Below are 23,009 nucleotides of genomic sequence, written 5' to 3'. Positions count from 1 at the left end.
GATCTCCTGGGAAAAGTTCCTCCTCCCCCCCTCCCCAAACCCAGCCTAATGAAAGAAGTACTTGACCTGAGACAGATTAACATCGAAACTTTGCAATAAATGTCACCAAGAGTAACCAGTTCGGTCATACGCTCCACTGTGTTTTTATTTTGTGGAACACAGAATGGTCATTTTAACTTTCACTAAATTTGGCTGGAAATGACTGATGGTACCTGCTCTAAAACACGTCAAAAATTATCTCCAAATATTTTTCTCAGCCAGATCTCCTTAGAACTTGCATTCTGAAAATTCTGAATAGTTTAGAAAGTCAAATGACCTTCAGAGGACTGAGAGATTCAGGACAAAATGGCCGACTGCTGCAGCTCTCCGTTAGTCTCAGGAGCTCAGAAAATATTTCTTCCACTAGAGGGCAGCATTTCTCCACTCCTAAGTCTAATCTTTGCTTTGTTAAGGAAAAACCAAAAACCTCCACAGCAAAGGAAAGCCAAAGCATTTGCTTATTATACACTCCTCAGATTTTATTTTTGAAAGGAGCCTTCATTTTTCGTATGGCAACTCAGGGTTTTACAAGCAATGCTGTCCTCAGTTTCACCTGTACTGTGTTCAGTACTATATTGCTATATTCACAGTAGAACGGACTTTAATTTCTGAGTGATCATTCTGTTTTAAGTTTCTGATGAAACTTACATACACCTTAGTCAAAAACCACAACAATCCTTCCATAAGTTGGCTATGTTCTTGTTCTTGTGTGTTTCTCTGAGGCTTGGGTAATGAAAGTATTTCCCCTCTCCATTGTAACTGGCGTTTGCATCTAAAGTAATTCGTTAAATGTACAGGAGTAGATGAGGCCTTGCACATATAGCAGAAGGTAATGGTTTTATAGGTGTATCTTCTGTAATGCACTTCGGGCTACAGAAATAGAAATATCACATGTGACGAAAACAAATGTTTTTGAGCAACATGGCCATTGCATGAGTAGGATTGGTATACGTTTATCTACTATCCTTTCCTTTTTCAAATGCTCAGTGGCTGCTACGTTCTGGCGATTTAGCTTCATCCAAATTGTCTACAACGGACACTTGCGCCTTGCCTTTATTTAAAAACAAGTGTTCTCGATAGCAAAGATGTTGGCTAATCATTTATATATTGGCATGAGAAGTTTTGTGCCCTTTCAAAATTTAGCATTATCCATAATAGAGTGTAATATTATCAGATTATCTGTATTAGTATATGAATGCATTCATAAGCAATGCACGTATCACGTTTGTAAGCAGCTAATGGCTGAACAGTCACTAAATAAAAAACATCCAGATTTTAAAAGCACAGCTGAAACATTTGTACAAATATACAAAGAGAAAAAAACAATCATTCAGACACCATGAAACTTTTATAATAAATAGGTTTGTCTGAAATCGGTCTCTATCACCCTGGACAAGCCTCCCCAGTGAGGCTGGGAAAATTCTATACGGAAGTGGTGTTCAAAATCTACTGAGGAATATCTTTGGGGCCAAGCTCAGTGCCGCCTCCAGGAATTTTAACAGAGCTATGAAGTATTGACTCAAAATAGTGGATATACCCAGACTTTTTGAGCTGGAGGATGCCAGTAAGTTTTCTAATCTAGATAGGACATGGCTGGATGCTGACAGTCTGTGAGTTATAGTATATCCTCGAATCATGAAAATAAATGCTGGTGATCATGCATGTCCTGGGAATGTCGGGATGCAGAGGACTGAGTGAGACCAGATAGGGATATCTCATGCAGTCAAAGTCAAGTTTACTTATGGTCCTACTTAAGTGGCCAGGAAGGAACAACGCACACACGTCAGGACTGGGACTGAAACAGATCACAAACAACACAGGTGCTATTTGTTACTGATGTCTCTGGCTTAGATCAACAAGAGAGAGTGAAGATATAGGCTGTGCTGATTCTTTAATAAGAAAATACTACTTTTTTTTTTTCTAGAACCTTCTAAATAATGGATTATGCTTGATGGGTATGATATGATCAGGAAACATATCACCTTTTCCTAGCCCTTTTGTCCGAGAGGCTTGATTACAAGGAAGGAATCTCAAACAACCAAACACCCAGGGATTGAAAGGCAATTATTTTTTTTTGACAAACAAACAACAGAGGGAAAAAAAAGCATGATAAAGAGGAGACAGATATTATCGTTGAGGCGGAGCGGTGAGCTCAGTTGGACACGGAGGGTGGCAGGCCAGGACGCCGGGTTTGGATGATTTTTGGCTTTGGGGAAGTCTTTGGATCCTCTTCTTCCTCTATGTCACTGTCACACACGTGCACGACGACACTTGGGGTGGACTCAGTCCCTGCATGGAGCTCATACTTCTCTCCTGAAAAGCAAGAAAAGCGGAGGTGATAAAGCGGAAGGGAGCTCGGAGCAGATTCTTCGGCAAGTTTCGTTCTGCAAGGAAGAAGACAGTGTCACAGTGTCTCAGGAAACCTGGGTCTTATCCAAGAATGGCGGGGGGCGTTGGAAAATGGAGTGAGATCACTCTGTCATTGTGTCCCTGTTCTACCACCTATAACCAGACAGCCCTGAGCGGACCACTCACCCTCTTGTAGCCTCAGCACTCTCAACTGTAAACTTCAACACGGTCGTAGCCACAACCCACAGGACCGTGGTGATGACATAGTAGGTCTGGTAGGGAGTTCTCAGTTTCTTCTGTTTCCCATCATTGCTGCTAATTGCTGAGTGACCTTGAGCCAACAGCTTCACTCGTTCACCTTCTGGACAGCACAGTCTCTAAGGTCTCCTCCAGCCGCATACTTCTTATGGCCAGAGCCGCCCCAGGAGGGAATAAGGCGGGATCATCACTTGTCTGGGATTTGCAGTGGTTACTGGGGGATGGGGTTCGATGGCTGCCGAGGTCCCTTCAAGTTATAAGAGTCTGTCCTTCTTGACTGGCTCATCTTATAGTCAGATGGCTGTTAAGCTGACTGGCTTCGTGCTTTTGGTTTATCTCAGGAGGTATTTACTGAGCATTCCCCATGGGCTAGCCTATTGCTGGTGATAAGGCTACAGGCACAAGAGCACAGCCCTGCGGCCGCATGCAGACACAGGAAGTACCAGAAGATACCATGGTAAGCACTAGCGTGGCAAAATATGTCAAGGACTGAGGTGCCAAACTGTAAGGAGAAAGTAACACTGAAAGGCTTCCCAGTAGAGGCGACGATTGACGTGGGTATAAATGACAAGTAGAAGACCTCCAGGCGGTCTCCATCTGCATGCTTTAACTTCTCAATTTAACTGTTGACACACTCATCATCTTCTCCTGACATCCCAACCTTCACTTCCCCTCCTTCACGATGGGGAAAAATCTAAAAACAAACTGCCGCGTCCGAGCTCCTACTGATAAAGGAAATATTCAACTTTCACGCTTGTGGGCTCTGCCCCTGGGCTCCCAGGGAAGCTATATTTAAAAACAATTTTTTTTAATGTTTATTTATTTTTGAGACAGAGAGAGAGCATGTGTGGGGTGGGGGGGGGTGGGTAGAGAGAGAGAGGGAGACATAGAATCTGAAGCAGGCTCCAGGCTCCGAGCTGTCAGCACGGAGCCTGATGTGGGATTTGAACTCATGAACCGCGAGATCATGACCTGAGCTGAAGTGGGATGCTCAACCGACTGAGCCACCCAGGTGACCCTCAGGGAAGCTATACTTTAACATTTACCAAGGTCAACATGACTCGGCAAAACCTCTAAAGCATGGGCTGTATTTCTGCCCTGCGCACACATCTTAAGTCAGCTTCGTTAAACAACAACAACAACAACAACAACAACAACAACGGCACCTGGGCGGTACAGTCGGTTAAGCATCTGACTCTTGATCTCAGCTCAGGTCATGATCTCACAGTGTGTGAGTTCAAGCCCCACGTGGGGTTCTGTGCGGATGGTGCGGAGCCTGCTGGAGATTCGGTGTCTCCTTATCTCTGTCCCTCCCCAGCTGTGCTCTCTCTCTCTCTCTCAAAATAAATAAATAACCTGAAAAAAATAAAAATAAAAGGCAAAACAAAACAACGACACAACCCAAAACACCAAAAAAAAGAGCATTCCAAACAGAAGAAGAACAAAAAAAACCCCTCCCTGGTTCCCAGAAGATTAAAGTCGTACAGCCTTGCAAAGACTAAAAACATAAAGTGTGTACCTGTCTGGAGTGCCCTTTGTTGTGATGGTTTGTAACTCTTTCTGTAAAAAGCATACCTAACCCTGTCCCCAAATGTTCCTTCCTCAGAGCACTCTCTTCTTTGTAAAGCCTGTGCATTCTGGGCAGCTGTCCTAACTTGGGCTCAAATAAAACTCTCTTCCTTTCTCTGTAACATTTTAGAAAAGGTTTGTTCACTTTTGTGTCCGCACGACCAAAGCAGCTACTTTTCTCTGGCCTTAGGCTCACCTCTCTTTGCGAGCTTCCTAAAACCTGCCCTCCCTCCAGGATGAGAGGCCGATACCACCCAGTCCAGAAGCCTTGCCTGTCATCCCCAATCTGTAGTGGGAAGTGTCCTTTCCGGCCGGCCGGAGCAAGTACGGTCAGTTTCGGGGCCGGGGTACTGTGTATGTGCCGCTGGGTACATCTTGGTGAGCACCCACGGTGAAAACAGCAAATGCTTACGGGGTACAGGCTTAAAATCTGGGCGCTGGCATAAAGGGGTGAGGACCACTACTCATGTAACAAGGGTCAAAGCTCTTCTAAGTGATGCTGGGAAGGACGTGAACGTTCAGAGTCTGCTATTGTTATGGGGTGAATTGTGTCCCCCCCCCGCAAAGACGTCTAAGTCCTAATCCCCGGTACCTGCGACAATGACCTTACGGGGTTCTCGGAGATGATTAAGTTAAAATGAGGCCATTAGGGTAGATCCCTAATCCAGGATGACTGGTGTCCTTACAAAAAGGGGAAGTTGGGACGCAGGCCCTCACCACAGCCCAGGAGCTACCAGAAGCCGGGAGAGGCTCCTGGGACAGGTCCTTCCCTAGAGCCTTCAGAGGGAGGGAGGCCCTGCTGACACCTTGGTCCCGAACTTGTAACTCCAGAACTTGAGTCAGTACATTGTTTAAAATGTTTACTCATTTCTGAGAGAGAGAGAGAGAGAGAGAGAGGGCAGAGAAGATCTGAATCGGGCTCACACTGAGAGCAGAGAGCCTGACACGGGGCTCGAACTCACGAGCCAGCCTCGAGATCATGGCCAGAGCCGGAGTAGGAAGCTTAACCACCCGAGCCGCCCAGGAACCCCAATACCTTTTTTGAAGCCCCTCAGCTCGTGTTTCCGTGGCAACCTTGGCAAACTAATATAGCCACATGCTGCTAAGAGTGTTCTCTTTCTGTTAAGGGTCAGAGAAGTCTTCGCGGGGCTGCCCTTGACATCCTGGTGTGGAGAGCAGAGGCTTTCTTGGGTGAGGGAGAGGAATAGCTCACAAAAATGGAGTGGTTCAGCTCCAGGATTTCCCCGGGGGATTGGCAGGAGCCGAGAGTGACAGCACTGGCCAGAGCCGTAGGAATAGGGCTCATAAAGGCTCTATCTTTTCGAGTCTAGATTTGGTGAAATTGCAGGGAGCGGAGAATTGCGTCAGCGGGTGTGAAATCTCTGGCAGAAGGGAGCGGAGGGGGACCGGTGTGGAATCAGGAGGGGACAGTGACACAAACAGGAGCAGAAGCAGGAAAGAGAAACTTGCCGCCCTCATTCATGCTTGGCTTTGTCTCCCTGCAGCCGGGATTGTTGGCATTACGGGAACCGCGTGGCAACCCGCTCTGAAGTCGTGAGAACGCTCACACCTACAGCTGTGGTGTATACGCGTCGATGCTTATTCAGTGGTGCTCCGCCCTCCTCTGAGGTATTTTGTCATTGTAACCAAAACCCCCGGGGCAGAAGAACCGCACGCGAAGGACAGGAATCTCCATGACGTGGCTCCCGGCGTAAAAGTTGCCTGCGAGGCTCCGGGCCAGGGGTGGGCAGACCTGGCGGGTGGCATCTCGGAGCAGGGCTTCTCGAGCTGCTGACAGCCTAGCGGCGCTGCTTGTTGAAAACAGAGGTGACCGCGGGGCTCCTGGTTGGCTCGGGCATCCGCTCAGGTCGCGATCTCCCCGGCTTCGTGGGTTCCAGTCCCGCAGCGGGCTCTGAGCCTGCTTGGGATTCTCTCTCTCCCTTTCTCTCTGCCCCTCCCCCGCTTGTGCCATCTCTGTCTCTCTCAAAAGAAATAAATAAACTTAAAAAAAAAAATAGTTTACTGGTATGAGGATGCGGCCCTGCCTATTCTGAGCGACATCTCCTTTGGTAGCCAGCATCCCCTGGTGCTTCTTGGTGTTGAAGGGCAGCCACTCTTTCGGGGGTTCACGTGGCGGGCTGGAGGCTGTGGTCCTGCCAGGGCGCGGGCATGCACCCAGCGTGCCTCCTCCCTGCCTCCCTCCTGCATGCTAATTTTTCATCGGAAAGTGAGAACGGTGCAGGGAGAGGGCAGGAGGGAGGGACGCTGGATGCATAGCGGGAAAGCAGCCAGGACTTATCAGCTTGCGAGCCGCCCCCCAGCAGCTCGAATTAATCTGTGGTCTTCTTTCTCATCTTTGTTTTCTGGGGGGACAGCAACCCCTCCCGGTGCCACCGCAAACGGCGGGCAATGACTTCGCTGGACCCAAGCTTTCCGAAACGCTCTCCTTCCTCTGGGGATGCTCTGCAAATTCTGAATGAGAGACGCCCTCCAACAAGAGAAGGAGAAAGGAACGAGTACACAAATAAGGCCGTTCTTTGTTTGCATCCAGGATGTCTTGCAAATTCTCAGGTTTGGAGGAGTGGCACTTCTTGGAGGGACACCGATGGCTGCTGGAGTCCCGCGCGTCGCCCTGTCGCTTGCGATGCAGGGAGAGGCGATGGCAGTTCAGGATGATGGGACAGAATTTGCTGTCACCCAGCAAAAGCGTGGAGACTGTGAGGCCGGCGGGGGAAGGGGTGGTGGCAGGTCCCCAGCCAAGGGGCTGACCAGACACCCTGCCCCTTTCCTTACTCGTTGGCCAGAAGCTAGTTGCTAGCTTTATATGTATTTATATTCATATTACAGTTTTTTTGATGTTTATTATTTTTGGGAGAGAGAGACAGACAGACAGAGCATGAGCGGGGGAGGGGTAGAGAGAGAGGGAGACACAGAATCGGAAACAGGCTCCAGGCTCCGAGCTGTCAGCCCAGAGCCCAATGCGGGGCTCGAACTCACGGACCGCGAGATCATGACCTGAGCCGAAGTCGGACACTCAACCGACTGAGCCACCCAGGCGCCCCTCTATTTATATCTGTATCATAGTACAATGTATATAATGAAGCAAGCCTTTTAGTTAAGTCACTTGTTTGCCCTGGCTTGCATAAAGAACACTCCTGTAAAGATACGTCTAGTTGCAAGGTGTTTACCAGTTCCAACCTGAGTGCTTTCCTTTTAGGCCAGATGTGCCGGGGGTACACTCGGGATGGAACAGGAAAGCCCAGGGCCCTGCTCCGTGCGGGGCAGCTTTATGTTGAGCACGTGGAGCTAACAGAGTCAGACTACTTGGTCGTAGAGAGACTTTATTGCTGTGATCCCATTAACTCTGACATTTCACTGTTCTATATTTGGAAACTTTCTTACTATCAAAATCCAGCAAAGCTTAACAGCTGCTAAGAGGCTACAAAATAAAAAAGAAATAGCTTTGGTGTTGCTGGATTGAATTCTTCTTTTTTTGGCTTCTCTTTCCCTTTGGGCTTCAGGTAATTCCTCTACCACCAGGGCTGACGTCAATGCTGTCACCCTGCATGGTGACCAACTGGGCTTGGTGGGGGACAAGGAGCCCGTGGGGCCCTGGCCACTCAGGGTGGGTCTATCCTGCCACACCACACTGAGCACGGCCACAGCATTTCTTTGAAAGGACAAGCAGAGGGTCACCTATCACACTCCCAATCCTCAAGTCTGTATTCAAACTGTCCTTTCCCCTGTGAGCAGAAAGGAGGCCGGAGCCAAAAGCTTCCAGAAAGTACATCACGCGGGGTTTTCCACCTACCCCTGTTGAAATGAATTCCCAGCCGAGCACATGCAAACTCCTCCAGCACGTGGCCAAAAGTGAAACTGTCATTCAGGCCTTTGGAAGTGATGTAGGCGTGGCCACTGTTCGAAATAAATGTCAAATTCTGTCGCCTCTTTTTCTGAGTGGATGGAGACAGGTTGATGACAAGGTCCTGATTCCTGCGGGTCTGGAGGACATGGAGGTGTCCACGGGCTGCCTCCTGTTCTCAGGAGGGAGAAGGTCACATCCCTGTCTGCGGGGGGTGGGGGGGCACCTGGGGGATGTGGTGACACAGTTCTGTCACACTCACAGAGATGTGTGTTGGTGACCGCTGGTCCCAGTACCCCTGGAAGTTCTCCATCACGCTGCCCCCTTTGGCTTATGGGTCAGGAGTTGGCTCCTTCTTGGATTCTCTCTAAAATAATCAGTGTGATTATGCACAGTGTCTAAAAATCAGCATAATGAGATGCGTTCAAGGCAGGGAGATGTTACAGTGCTATATTTGCATATATTACAGCAGAGCTGAGACCGTTCAGATTCCTGGTAAGAAAACTCTCGAGATGGCAGGAAAGGGAAACCCTCCTGTGACCTGAGCGCCTCCTTGCACAAGTCCTTACCTGAGCTCTGCCAAAGAGATGGGACCCCTGTCCCAGAGGCTTTCAAAAGACTGCAGGGTCTAGCAGGCACGAGACTAGGGTTTGCTCTATTCCTCACGTGGCTTCCATTCATCTCTGAAAGATTCTCTCTTTCAGAGGCAGATCCACTTTCTGTCTCTATGAGATGCTATGTCCCCAGCCTGGTCTCACACCTGCACCTCTCTGGCCTTAGGGACATCTCTGCAAAAGTCTTCTAGTCTTCTCCAAACTCACATATCCAGAGTAGAATTATTTATGTTCCCTGTCAATCTATGTGTCCTCTCCAGCTATCACATTTCTCGCGGAGGTTCTGTCTCCTAGGTGCCAAATCTGTAGAGTTGGTCACCTTGGAAGCTTCTCTGCCTTCCATCCATGGTAGTTAAGCCATCACAGAACATTATTCAACACTGCTCTGAAACATTTCTCCATACGCTCCCTTGCTACCCTGCTTACAATGCCTGCATTCACGGTTCACCACTTCCCACCTGAATGCTCTCAGCTGATGACCCCACCACAGGAACTAACGTCCACTGCCGGAATAAGCTTCCTAACGCAACGTTTGGAGACGTCACCTCATCCTGGGCCAGCGATGTGACGCTGAGAGATATATAACATTCTCCGCCCCGGTTTTCCTCATCTGTGAAATGGGAATAACCATCACATCACCACGCTACGAAATAAGGAAATATTTGTCAGATACTTTAAAGCCCTCCTCAGATGCATGACATGATTATTTAATGATTATTTAGGGTGATGTTGTGGTCAGTGCGGCTGCCCAAAATAATTTCCCGTTTTCAGTGTGATGAACCAACCTGGTCACACGGCCAGACACTTCGAGAATTAAGAAATGAATAATTGGAAAGAGTTTTTATTCAGTCCAGTCACTGTTGTAAGCAGCAAGAGGAGTGGATGGTGACACGCGGAGTCCCATGAAGGGCAGAGGGGTGTCATAAATCCCGACCCTCAAAATGAACTGATCCTTGTTCTCTTTACCACTCCCCACCCCCACTGGTAAGTTTCTCTCCTTTTTCCTGTCTCCCCACCCTTTTCCACACTTGTGTTCCCACAAGAAGGAAGATCTCACGTTGCTTTTGAAATGACATCTCTCTCTCTTTTTTCTTTCTGAGATCGTGTGAATCACTTGTGTATAACGCCTAGTTATAGCACCTTTTCTATTATACGTTAGTTGTTTCATCTGGTGACGTTTTACGTTCCAAGCTGCTGCAGTGGTGGCCGTAGTGACGGATGCGGCTTCAGGTATATGTAAATGCTCCAAAAACACGTTACTGGGTCGTGACACGCTTTTGACACGCTTCTGCCATGTCCAGTAGGCACTCACACATTTGCCTCCTATTGTTTAACGTGTGTAAGCTTTAGCTTTTCCGCTAAGCAGAAAACCAAGTAAGGGCAGGTATTTACTCCGTTTTCAGCATGCCGGCCGTGGTAGGACACGGGAGGTGTCTTGGAAACTCGCCATCCGCTTTACACACGGCAACTATTTACCGCGCCGTCGCTAAATGCCAGATGCGTCTCTAAGTCCTTCACACAAATTGGATATTTAATTATGATGACAGCTCTGTACTGTGGGCGTCATCCTCTCTAGGTTATGCAGGAGGAAACTGACATCACCGAGGAAGTCAATGGCAGAGCCGGGATTCAAACTCAGGCATGTCTGACCTCAAAGAACGTGCTTACAGTCACTCTCAGGCTCTGTCTGTCCTGACTCCCGTGGTGTTCACCTATGACAAGAGCTGGGTTTAACTTTCACTTTTAATGTATCTTTAAGGCAACTTCTAGTTTAGCGAATAGTTGCTCTCTAGCTAAAGAGGAACTATTTATTCCTTCTGCATCCTGCCTCTTCTTGTTCTGGCCAATTGCTAGTTATCCTAGACATGGTCTCCTTGACAATGAATCTTCTCAAATGATAACACTTAATCATTATGAAAAGAAATAGTCTATACCATACATTATAAAAGGATTTGACTCACATCTCTTATGGTAGCTTTGGTCTCTGGCGTTGGGGGGATGTTTCCTTCTGGATTTAATTTTATTATCTTTCATGTGAAAGGCGAATTCTCAACAGGAGAGTTAGTGTCGTAGCAGACCGACTGTGTTCGGCAGAGATGGCCATCAAATTTCTTGCTAAACATTACTCTTCAAGAACCTTGCCACTCATTCATGGAGGACTGTTCCCACTGTGGTCCCTCCCCTCAAATCTGGACAGGCGTTTATTTAAAAAAATTTTTGTAAACGTTTATTCATTTTTGAGAGACAAGAGAGAGCAGAGCGTGAGCGGGGGAATGGGGAGCGGGGCACAGAATCCAAAGCAGTCTCCAGGCTCTGAGCTGTCAGCTCTGAGCCCAATGCGGGGCTCGAACACAAGGACCGAGAGATCATGACCTGAGCCTAAGTCGGATGCTTAAGGGACTGAGTCACCCAGGCACCCCCGGACAGGCCTTTATGACTGACTGCCTTGACTAGTATCCTGCCGCAGAAGTAACCGGTGTGAATTCTGAGTCAGGTCACAAAAACGCCATGCACGTCCACCTTGCTCTGTCAGGATGCTCATTTCTGGAACCTCGCCTCCACGTTGTAAGGAAGTCCAAGCAGCCCATGAAGAGGCTCGCACGGAGAGGAACCAGGGGCCCTGACCCACAGCCCGTCTGAGCCGTCAGCCACACTGGCTTGCCAGCCCTGTGAGTAAACCATCTTGAAAGCAGATTTGCTGGTCCCGGCTGAGCTGCCCCAGGAACACTGCAAGCAGCAGACAAGAGAATGAGCTCTCCCCCAAGCCCTGCCTGAGTAGCAGATCCGTGAACAAAATAAGTGACATTGTTTCAAGGCCTTCATTTTGGGATCGTTGTTACGTAGCAATCGATAAGTCATCGGTCACACACGCTCTCTTTGTTCGGAAGCAAGCTGAGCCACTAAATTGACTTGAAATTAATTGCCTGTGTTTTATCCTCTTTCCCTGCTCAGGTGCTACCTTCGACTGGACACCACCCCAGTTCCCGTCCTTCCTTCCTTATGGACGAAGCTCCACAGAGGGACCTCTCTCTGTGGCCGCTCTCTCACTCCCCTCCAGCGGAAGCGGAGAGGTGACTCCGGGGAAAAGAACTGTCCCTGCTCAGCTCGCCCTCTCCACTTTTCCCTTTGGGCAATCCCTGCCTGCAAAGGTCCTGTGCCCTTCTCTGTGCTGGGCCATGTGCTAAGGCCCCCGGAGGAGACCCAGCCCATGTGGGGTGGTCTGTGGCAGGCATGGCGAGTTAAACTCTGGGTTCTGGATTTCAGCGTTAGGAAACCCGGGCTGGGGTTCACCTCGGCCACATTCTCAGCCTCAGTATTTCATCAGAAACAAAGCTGGCACTACTCATCTCATCTGTCTTATTCTGACCTACCCTTCAATGAGTTCTCAACCCGACAGGGAAAATGAAGGCATCTGTTATTAATCGGCACTGAATTTAAGAATGGATGAGGGCTTCTCAAGGCCCGTGCTGAGAACACTTCCAGCAGGACTTTTGAACATAGATAGAACCATGCTGGGTGCTGAGCGCTGAGCTTTGGTTTAAGTCAAGAGCCAAGATGAGGAATTTTCAGTAAGATGAGGAATAGGGATTCTAATATTAAAACACGTTTAGGCTTATCATATGTAAAAGGCACTGCAAACCCCCCTCCCCAGTATTTTTATTGTGAACGTGCTATTTTCAAGAGGAAATAGAAGCATCAGTTCTGATCTATGGAACAAGCAATGAGGAATTTCTATGTGTTAGTTTTATCAAACATGCTGCCTGTTGATGGGACCGAAAACAGGGACTGAGGGCCGAGTTCAGCGTAATTAGAAATGTGCTTGAAAGGTGTTCATTCACACTTAAGGGGCACCTGGGTGACTCAGTCGGTTAAGCATCCTACTCTTGCTTCTGGCGCAGGTGATGCTCTCACAGTTTGCGAGTTCAAGCCCTGAATCGGGCTCCGCACTGCTTGGGATTCTCTCTCCCTCTCTCTCTGCCCCTACCTTGCTCACGCTTTGTCTCTCCAAAATAAATAAATAAACTTAAAAAAAAAAAAAAAAGAAAGGTATTCACACTTAGATTCCCTTTCCTTTCACGTATCAGGTTTAGGACTTAAATTTGGCAGGGTGGGGAAGGGGAAGAAGGTTGCCAAGCCCCGGTAAACCTATCCCTTGTCAACAGCAGAGACAGAGGCTGCTGGCCCTATGTAGCACTCAGAGGACTGGGGAGGAGGGGCAGGACAGCCCCCTTGCGGGAAGCAGGGGTGCGGCGACCTGCCCTTCCTTTCTTCCACCAAGACCCGGGCTGCTGTCTAAAGTCACCATGTCTTTTAAACCTCTCTCAATCCAGGCAGGGCTAATGCTGGTTTGATGTGGGGCCACAAGCGTTCCTCAGGAGAAAGAGGAGTTATGGGGAAAAGCATCAGGAAGCTTCCAGAAGCGATACCATCCTCCCCCCGCCCTCCATACGCGATTTAACAGTATTTTTAAGTTCTCTTCCGGCATTCTTGTCTTCCCCTATTTTTCCAAAGGGAAGCAAAGAGAGCATGTGCGTGGGCGCGCGTGCGTGCCCGCTCATGCGTCTGGAAGGGGCACGGGCGTGGGTGCACTTCTCTGGACGGCTCCCCTCTCTCCTCGCCCCTCCTCCATCTGCTCCACACTGGTACCTCTGACCCCCTCCTAGGCACTCCTTGCCTCTATGTCTTTCTCGAATTTGAGACCCACCTGATAAATGCTGCAAAGGTGTAATTACTATGGTTCTCAAACAAGGGTGCTAAGGTTTTTTTTGTTTTTTGTTTTTCACAGGGACAGGGTTGGGTGGGGATGCTGGCATTCAGTAGGTGATGCGCGAAAATGCTAAATGGACCACAGGGCGTAGGGCCATCCGTTCCAAAATATCACAGATTTCACACTAAGAAACACGGCGCTAAGAGCTTGATGCAGGCACTTACATTTTAATAAAAGGCTAAGATATGATTTAAAAATCAAGTGACCCAAACCAGGTAATACATATTGAGCATTTACCATGTCCTGTGCTGGACATGGAGATTCATATGGGCTATCTAATTTGATGACTGCAACAATCTGGTTTTACTGTTGAGGCACACAGAGAAATTAAGAAACTTTCTCAACGTCACACAGCTAATAAAAGGTGGTGCCTGGGTTTAAACTCACAAGTTGGAGTCACCATTGTAAAGCAAGAGAAATCTCTTTCTTCATGTTGGAGCCTCTCTGACGGCTACAAAAATAAAAGAGGAGATATTTCAGGGAGGAGGGGCTCTTCCTGGAGACTTTGCAAATCACAGCTGTCTGTTTACAGGCTCAGTCTGGGGGTGGAGAAAGAACTTATTTTCTAAGTAGAAGTGGAAAGAGGCTTCCCGATTAAAAGAAATATTCCAGGGAGGAAGAAACATTCCAGAGAGAGAAGTCCTTTGCAATTTTTTCTCGCGCGGATACCTCTGTGTTTCCATGAGCTCCCATCTCATTTTGATAGACCCCCAAAGAAAAATGCTGTAGGTAGTCTTGAGGGTGGGGTCAAATCATTGAATAGTAACTCTGTCCCTTGTCCTTCATGCAGCAGCTGCTTCTGTTAAAGAATGCCCTAGAAGCTTGGGAGGCAAAGAGTAAAAGCAAAGCACAGACCAACCCAAGTCCATGGGAAGTTCAGAGAACAAACCCATGTGAAGAGCAACCACGACCACCTCAAAGGAGAGGGACACTGTTCTCGCTGGCAGGGAGACACTATTCCAAGTGCTTTACGTACCTTAATTCATGCAATGGCACAGAAAACATCTCTCAGAGGATGTCCTGCTAAACAGTTCTGCTCTGAACAGAACGACCACAGCAACCACCATGGATCTGATAGTTCCTGTGTGCCAGGAACTGGGCTGAGTACCTCATGTATATTAATTATTCCATCTTCACGATGATCTTGCAGGTTGCCCAATAATCACCATTGAAAAATAAAGAGGTGCAGAGAAGTGAAGTAAATTGCTCAAGGTCCAGCTCAAACAAGTGGAGCTAGGATTCCAATCCAGGCATGCCGAGGCCAAAGCATGACCACCATGTTGCCTGCACTCAGGTCTAGTGTGAGCTCATGTCAGGAAATTATTATCCACAGAAACGACTGGGGTTCTTCCTCCTTACCTCCCATCCTCAGTCCCAACCCACATCAAAGTAGGAAACCAGAAAGGGTCCTTGGTAAAAGGGGCTAGGAGGAGAGGGAGAGAAGGGGCGGGGAAGAGAGGCAGAAGGACAGAGAACACTTCTGTAGTTGGGTGATAAGAGGTGTTCTAGTTCAATAAAAGAAAGTTTGCTTATCTTCTGGGGGTTTCCCTCTAAGACTGGATGAGGTGGGGCTGTGTACCTTCAATCCCTCCTGAGTCATTTAGGACCTAAAGTACTTCACGGGGACAACTGATTGACTGAGGACCTGAATTAGTGGTTGAGCCAAGGAAGTAGAATCCTACAAGGAAGGTATGGACAAGAAAGACTAAGGAAACCGTGGAGGGAGGAGGATTGGGAAGATAAAGGGAGACTCTGAAGCCTGTGGGGGGGGGGGCTCATCCACCCAGGTGAGAGAAAAGTAGCAACATAGGGAAAGAAAGAGATGCTTGGTCAAAGAGGCATGAGGATTTGCTCTCTGAAAGTAACCATTGTGTTTGACCTTGGCTGATATTAGGGGCATGGCTAAGGGCATAGCTTTAGGGATGGTCAGGTGTCTTTTCTATTGTTCTACAATGTGCATATTTTACCTGCGAAGGAAGAAAAAGAAGAATTTTATATTGCTACTCATCAGTGATTAAAAATAATTGTGGGGGCACCTGGGTGGCTCAGTCAGTTAAGCATCCGACTCTTGATTCCGATCGGCTCAGGTCATGATCTCACAGTTCAGGGGATCGAGCCCTGCATCAGGCTCCGTGCTGGCGGCGTGGAACTTGCTTGGGATTCTTTCTCTCTCTCTCTCTCTTTCTCAAAAATAAATAAATAAGCTTAAAAAAACATAAAAATAATTGTGGAGTACATGCTGAGAAGAAAAGCTTTTCGAACATTAATTTTTCCAGGGAAGATTCTTTGAAAGGAGATGGAAAATTCTGAGCATGTGGTCCAATATCACAAATCTGCGTGCCTCGGGTGGGGGATGACGGAGGAGATGGTGTGAGCGGAAATCCTGGAGCCTGACTGTTTTATTTGCTTTTCATATCTGTGACCAGGAAATAGCAGTTGTTGAACAAGAACTGAGGCTTATATAATAGTCATACATATGCACCCAAAATATAGGTGTTCATCTATATTTAAAAAATAGAATTTGCTCTACCTTTGAATCAATGAGCCTGGAATAGAAACTCTTTCTTCCTTATAAGTTACACGAATTAATGAAATATATTTTCCTTGTAGAGGAAATGCTGTATACTAAGCAGCAAACCAGCAAAACTGCTTTACTATGGCATGTTTTGATGGAGAGGAATTTGGAAAAAGGAAAAAGGCTAAATATAGCAGATGTTCGCAACTTGAAACTTGGGCACCATTTTAAGCCCTGCTCTGCAGTTAACTAAAATTGATCTCCCTAACAAGATCTAAAAATAGCAGGAGGAAAAAAAGGAACAGACAATGACTTTTCATATCGTTCCCTGCAGGCATTTTCAGTGACAATGAACATGACCTTCCAGAGCCATCCTAGAGAGCAGAATAAAGGCTGGCATTTCACATCTCACTTCTGATTTACCACCCATTTAGTACATTGTAACATCTTTGTGTTTCCATTTTTGCTGATTGGTATAGATAAGCTGGCTTGCTGGGCTGGGTTTTTGTGTTTCCTATTTTGCTGTATATCTGAAAAGAACGTAGCACCGTACTCTTTCTGGAGTCAGGAATCACAGATGTTATAAAATAAACCAAAATACATATTCGATTCATTTTCTTCTTGGTCTAAGCCCACCTTCTTTTGTCTAGATGATTGTTTGATGATGGGCTTCTCTAAATTCACCAGGAGGAATTATGTAAATGTAGAGGGCCTCTGTTTGATAGACATGGTAACTGTCCTTTACACAGAGCAGAAGAAGGCAAATCCTGATTGGCATGTCCCAGAGGACGAGAGCAAAAAGCACCGAATGGACCTTGGAGGCCTGCGTGTGTTGTCGGGCGCTTCCAATAAGCCCAGAAACAAAATGTGGAGGAACAAATTGTGTAAGTTGTTTCACATTTTTAAAACTCCCTCTTGCAACACTCTTGAATTTCTTCTAGAGAAATTAATGTTACCGTTCAGGAGACCTCTCTGGCTTCTCACACTTTTCACTCCCCAGGACAAAGGCGCTGGCTCAATCAAATCTTTCTGCTTCTTGCCTATGGCAGAGGTGCCTGTTTCAACTTACCAGCTGTGTAGCCTTGGGCAAGCTACTTACCCACTCTGTGCCTCACATTCCCCAGCGGTGTAAATGAGGAGAAGTACAATTCCTGTGTCACAGACTTGCTGTGGGCATTAAATGAGATAATATACTAAAGGTGTTTAGAACAGTGCCTGGCCCATTATATTAGTAAGCCCTAATGTATGTTTTAACCGTTATTTCTATTTAAAATGTTTTTCCTAATTTATCTATTTTACTTAGTTTGGATCAAAAACAGAACATACAGTCTTGGGGACAATAGTTAAGAAGGTTTGAAATTGTGCCTCTCCCATTTTCCTGATATAAACTTGTTCTCTCTGCAACGAATAGAACCAGACTTGCTTCTCCAGGGTGATGTGGCCCTTGTGTCTTAAGAGGTGTTGTAACAGCCTGTTAAGGATTTCAAAGGAATCCCACGGGCTTGGGTTTGATCACGGTTCCACCGTAATTGCACTCTCCACGCTTACTTCCAGAGCCTCTCTGGAAGTTCCAGGGAGCTTGCGCTGGCCCTCTCTGGAAGGGGGTCACCAGGGTTCCTTTCCTGATGAAGGAAAGGGGGCACCATGTTGCCCCTGCTTGTTGGAGCCTCCGTGAAAGAGTCTTGGTGATGTCCGTCATTGCCTTTCAGGGTGGCTGGACGCGTCAGAGCTCCCACTGGGGTGGGATCCTGAACCTGGGTGCCATCTTGCCCCAGATCCCTGCTCCATGATGCTCTTTCTTCAGACTTAATTCTTCCTGGCAGCTTCGGATTTCCATGTCTCTAATCAGTCAGTCCGCTCTCCCAATTTTGTGGGGTTGGTCACCCCTCCCAGGCCAACCCCATTCCTCTGACCCTTTGAGTTGCTCTCTCTGCTCTCATTCTGCTGTGTTTCTGCACTCCTGGAATGGAGGCAGCCATCCCTTCATGTGGAATGAGTTATCATTTGTTACTGAAATGATTCTGCCAGAGAATTAAAAATGAATCTCACGAAATCATTTTTTTTTTTTTTTCCCCAGACGGAAACGCTAGAAGTCCTCCCCTTGGAGAAAACATTAATTTAGTGTTGCCTGATGCAGTCTGGCGAAAGCCGTAAGAAAGCAACAATTTGCCAGTGAAGGAATTATCTCTAGGCAGGCTAATGGCTCTGATCTAGTCACTCATTCATGCATGCATTCATTCATTCAATATTTATTGAACATCAACTTGCAAGGTGCTTTCAGGCGCTGGGAGTACCAGAATGAATAAAACATGCTCTCCCCCCTCAGAAAGTAGAGGCTGAGAATCAGATGATAGAAAATCACCAGAGGAGGGAGCGAGCATTTGTGCCAAGGGCCAAGAGGAGACTGAAGAAGCAAGTCCTCGCCCGGGCACCTCGTGGGGAGGGGAGAGGAGATGGGCATGGGAGGGACGCAGGGTGTGGCTGTGCTCCTTCACAGGTGCGGCGGAAAGGGCCACCGGGGGCCCACGCTTCTAATATAACCTCTGTGATATTTTCAACTCAGTGGTTGGCTCCAGATCATCCGTCTGTGTGGAGCGAGGAAGCTTCAAGGACACAGGAAAAGGACAAATGGATAACTAAATAAAGAGAAGCAGACTCAGACTGCTGGCAAAGGATGCAGAGAGAGCTAGCCCAGAAAACGCATCCGAATGGCAGCTGTTCCAGGGGACGCAGTGTCGGGCATCCCTAAAAAAGCAGAAAACCCTCACTATCCGCTCTTACACACGCAGTGCACAGGCCTTCATTTGCACACTGGCCAGGCCCGGGTTTGGCCTTCTGAAAGTCACAGTGGCATTAAAGAGAACTGCCGACTCAGGGTCGGGATAAAGGTTTTGCCAGCATCCTAGGCCTGACGTGTGCTGAGGCCACCAGTATCCTCAATCAAAGGCCATGGGATCTGGCCCCAGATCTCATGGAGTCAGAAGAGCCAGGCTGGACACTTCTCTCTGCCACCACCCAGCTGCGTCACCTTGGGCAAATTCGCTCGCCTCTCTACAGCTTAGTGTTCTCCTCTGTCAAACGGGGGTAGTAATGATTGCTCTCTGTGTGCAGAGCACTTCAGAGTACATTTACTTGGTAAAGGGAAAGTCAAGCCCGGAGTTTAGCAGCACCACTCAAGTAAAAGGGATGCATTTTAAACGGCTGTTGATAAGTTCCTCACAACTCTGAAAAGAACCCCCTTTTTTCCTCCGCCTCTTTAAGACCATTTCATTCCTGGGGCGCCTGCGTGGCTCAGCCGGTTGAGCGTCCGACTTCAGCTCAGGTCATGATCTCGTGGTCCGTGGGTTCGAGCCCCACGTCAGGCTCTGTGCTGACAGCTTCGGATGCTGTGTCTCCCTCTCTCACTGCCCCTCCCCCGCTCACGCTCTGTCTCTGTCTCAAAAATGAATACACTTTAAAACAATCTTTTTAAGACCATTTCGGCCCTCCTTCCTGCCTCCTCTGTGCCAGGCTCTGTAAGCACCCCTTCTGAGGCCTAAACCCCCCACGCTATCCGTTCCTTCTGCCTCCATCAGGTCCGGCTCTCACCTGCCCCTGGCAGTGTCTTCCAGACCTGGGACTCAGCTCCGTCAGCCAGTGAGGGTATCCGAGGCTTGCCCTTATCTTGTCTTTGCACCCAGCTTTGTGAACATGAACTACAGACGAATTTCTTTCCCAATTTTGGATAAAACGTGATTCGAGTTGACTGGGTTACCGGCTCCGAGTGAGTGGACCCGAGGCCAGCTGGGATCTGATGGTCACAAAGTCTGACTCCGCCTGGGCCTCCTTTGTTCAATAGTGAAGTAGGAAGATCACCGCCTTGGAACCCTGACTCTGTCCCGGCAAGTGATTTCTCCCCTGTCGGGGCCTCTCGGCTTCCTCCGCTGTAAAATGCAGCTTGGCCAGTGACTCCTAGGTCCTCCGGCCACGACCTCAGGGACTCTCTGAAGCTCCACTTCCTGCCATCCAAGCAACTGTACAAGGGGTTCAGATGGGTTCTTGTCAGTATCCGTGCGTGAGGATCAGGCGTACCTTGTCTCCAGTCGGTCCACCTAGGGGTGTGCCTTCCTGTTTCTGGAGTGTTCTGAATGACTGTGGGAAAGGCTTGCACAAGGCCTGACTTGAGAAGACCCAACTTATTTCAACTCATTTCATACACTCTACATTTACCTATAGCACAGACACGCGTGGGAAGTGTGTCGGCTCAGGATTCCTGGATATGGACCGGGCTTTCAGAGAAATAACACGTCACAAATACGTCTCTCGTTATTACATTGCTTCTTTTATCAGTTCATCTTAGTCAGGCACCTACTGCTTCTCACAGTGGCTCTTTAAGGGTGGAACCGATGGCCACTGTAGAGGCCCCAAGAAGCTGAGTGATTTGATGGTAATTAGAAAGAAACCCCAAAGGGGCGCCTGGGCGGCTCAGCCCTTTGAGCATCCAACCCCCCCCAAAAGCATTTCTGTGGAATCTCAGAACTGTGGCAACCTAAGTAGTGCCCCCCACCCCAGGGAACAAAAGTCCAGCATTTTTAAAGAAAAAAGGGAATACTTGTAGATGTTGTTCACAAAGGATTCTGGTGGGTGTTGGTGGCAGAATATCTTGGCTGAACAGAACTGGTTGTTAAGGTTGTCACTAAGCAAAGTCTCTCCCTATGGAAAGTTGCCGGCTGAGTTCTTGCAATATCTGTGGTTTGGCCCAGTTCAAAAGTTCATGGTCCTACCGAGTGAGGATGTGCACAAGGCCCATCTCTGGGATGGGCCTCCCAGCGCTGTTTGAAAATGCCTTGGCATAAGCAACCCCATTTCATTTCACCTTTCTTAGTACTTTGGAGTATTCTTTCCAGCAAGATGGCAACATCTGCTGGAAGTTTTCACTCTTATGTGGATCCTGAGAAACTTAACTGAAGACAATGGGGGAGGGGAAGGAAAAAAGAAAGGTTAGAGAGGGAGGGAGCCAAAACATAAGAGACTCTTAAAAACTGAGAACAAACTGAGGGTTGATGGGGGGTGGGAGAGAGGGGAGGGTGGGTGATGGGTATTAAGGAGGGCATCTGTTGGGATGAGCACTGGGTGTTGTATGGAAACCAATTGGACAATAAATTTCATATTAAAAAAAAAGAAAAGAAAGTGAGGACGATATCACTTGGGTACAAAACGTACAGAAATTCTGGGCAAGTGCATAGGAGATATGCAGGAGGATGTTAACTGTAGCTTTTTAAAAAGATGTTTATTTATTTTTCAGAGAGAGAGAGAGAGAGCAAGTGGGGAGGGGCAGAAAGAGGGGGACAGAGGATCTGAAGCATTCTCTGTGCTGACAGCAGTGAGCCCATCATGGGGCTCAAACTCAGGAACCACAAGATCATGACCTGAGCCGAAGTTGGACACTTAACCGACTGAGCCACCCAGGTGCCCCAACTGTAGCTCAGATTGTAATGGCAAGAAACTGGAGACTGTCTTAAGTGTCCAACTCAGGAGACTGGATGAGTAAAGCGTGATTGCATATTCACCCAATGGAATACCGTACTGCAGAGAATGAGAGAACCTGAGCCTCCTGTACCAACCACCAGAATGAGGGGACTGAAAGATTTTTTTTTTAAGTTAGAGGCTATTGTGATCTGGTTCTTGGGGACCTAGAGACTTCACTTTGGCAGGAAGATTGTCTTGTTTCAGAGGGTTCCTGGGCTTTCCTATGGCAGCAGTAAAAGAAGGTTGCATAGCATCGAAGCCTCGTGCCTGTCGCTAGAGCTCATTTTGCCTGTTCTGAGAAAACAAACAACTTCCTCATGGTATAGGAATCCGGTAGCTCTTCCCCGTCTTAAAGTATCTGCATTGCAACGCAGAAGTTGCACAGACAGGCATTTTAGCACCGGTTCCTGAATTGCAGTTAAACAGGGACAAAGTCCGGTGTTGCCTTCCCATCCATCAGCCCTCTCGCTGTCCACACAGTGCAATAAACCCATTAGCAATGCCCATGTTACCGTGAGCCCCGGATTTCAAGGCTGTTAATCTTGTTTGGCTTTTCTAGGTTGCTGACGATGTTTCTTTCGCAAAAGGGTCGCAGAGCGTACCTGGTCCTAGTTTGGCCACGGCATAGAGGAGGTCGTAGTTGAGGACTGGCGTGGCATCACTGATGGGCTGCCAGCCCACGGGAGGAGACGCCGGGGGTGAGATGAGGAATTGTTTGGCAGGCTGTGGTGGAGCCAAATGCAGCTTGTCACCGTCTGTCTCTGGAGTCTGAACCTTTCAAAGAGGGAAAAAATGAAGACGCATTATTCATTAGGGCCTCAGATGTGCCGTGTTGGTACACGATGATGCAGAGTCGCATTTGGAGCCTGTGACAAGTGATCCAATGAAGCAGGCTATAATAATAATCACTACTTACCACACACCATATGCTCAGTTATCTTATTTCATCCTTAAAACAGTGGCTCTCAACTTTTAGCGTGCATCATAATTACCTGGAGAGCTTACTAAAAGCACAGACTGCAGAGCCCCCACTCCTGGAGTTTCTGATTCAGCAGAGCTGGGGTGGGGTCTGAGGATCTGCATTGCTAACAAGTTCCCAAGTGAGGCTGAACTGCTGGTCCCCAGGCTCCTTCCTCCCTCCTGCCCTCCCTCCTTCTCTCCTTTCTTTTTCTCTCATTCTTTTAATTGAGGTGATATTCACATAATATGAAATTAACCATTAGAGTAAACAATCAGTGGCCTTTAGTACATTTCCAGGGTTGTGCAATCACCACTTCTACCTACATCCAAAGCATTTTTTTTTTTTAATTTTTTTCAACGTTTATTTATTTTTGGGACAGAGAGAGACAGAGCATGAACGGGGGAGGGGCAGAGAGAGAGGGAGACACAGAGGGAAACAGGCTCCAGGCTCTGAGCCATCAGCCCAGAGCCTGACGCGGGGCTCGAACTCCCAGACCGCGAGATCGTGACCTGGCTGAAGTCGGACGCCCAACCGACTGCGCCACCCAGGCGCCCCCCAAAGCATTT

At 47.9% G+C, this 23,009-nt stretch overlaps 1 protein-coding gene across 2 annotated transcripts in view; it reads right to left on the bottom strand.

Moving 5' to 3' along the window:
* Nucleotides 1-334: 334 nt before the first annotated feature.
* RCAN2 (regulator of calcineurin 2) overlaps nt 335-23,009 on the bottom strand; it is a 232,889-nt gene continuing 210,214 nt past the window's right edge. For both annotated transcript variants that reach the window (XM_047103198.1, XM_047103199.1), the window contains exons 3-4: nt 22,085-22,256; nt 335-2,352 (exon numbers count right to left, since the gene is read on the bottom strand). In XM_047103198.1, coding sequence (XP_046959154.1) covers nt 2,192-2,352; nt 22,085-22,256 — 333 coding nt within the window. In that variant the 3' untranslated portion in view covers nt 335-2,191. The remainder of the gene's footprint in view (nt 2,353-22,084; nt 22,257-23,009) is intronic.

The sequence above is a fragment of the Lynx rufus genome, unplaced genomic scaffold (assembly GCF_022079265.1).
Source record: "Lynx rufus isolate CCGP_SWC_20201006 ecotype Redwood Valley unplaced genomic scaffold, mLynRuf1.p SCAF_6, whole genome shotgun sequence".
NCBI lineage: Eukaryota > Metazoa > Chordata > Mammalia > Carnivora > Felidae > Lynx > Lynx rufus.
The sequence above is the reverse complement of the archived record's forward strand: the minus strand, read 5'-3'. Positions and strand labels throughout refer to the sequence as shown.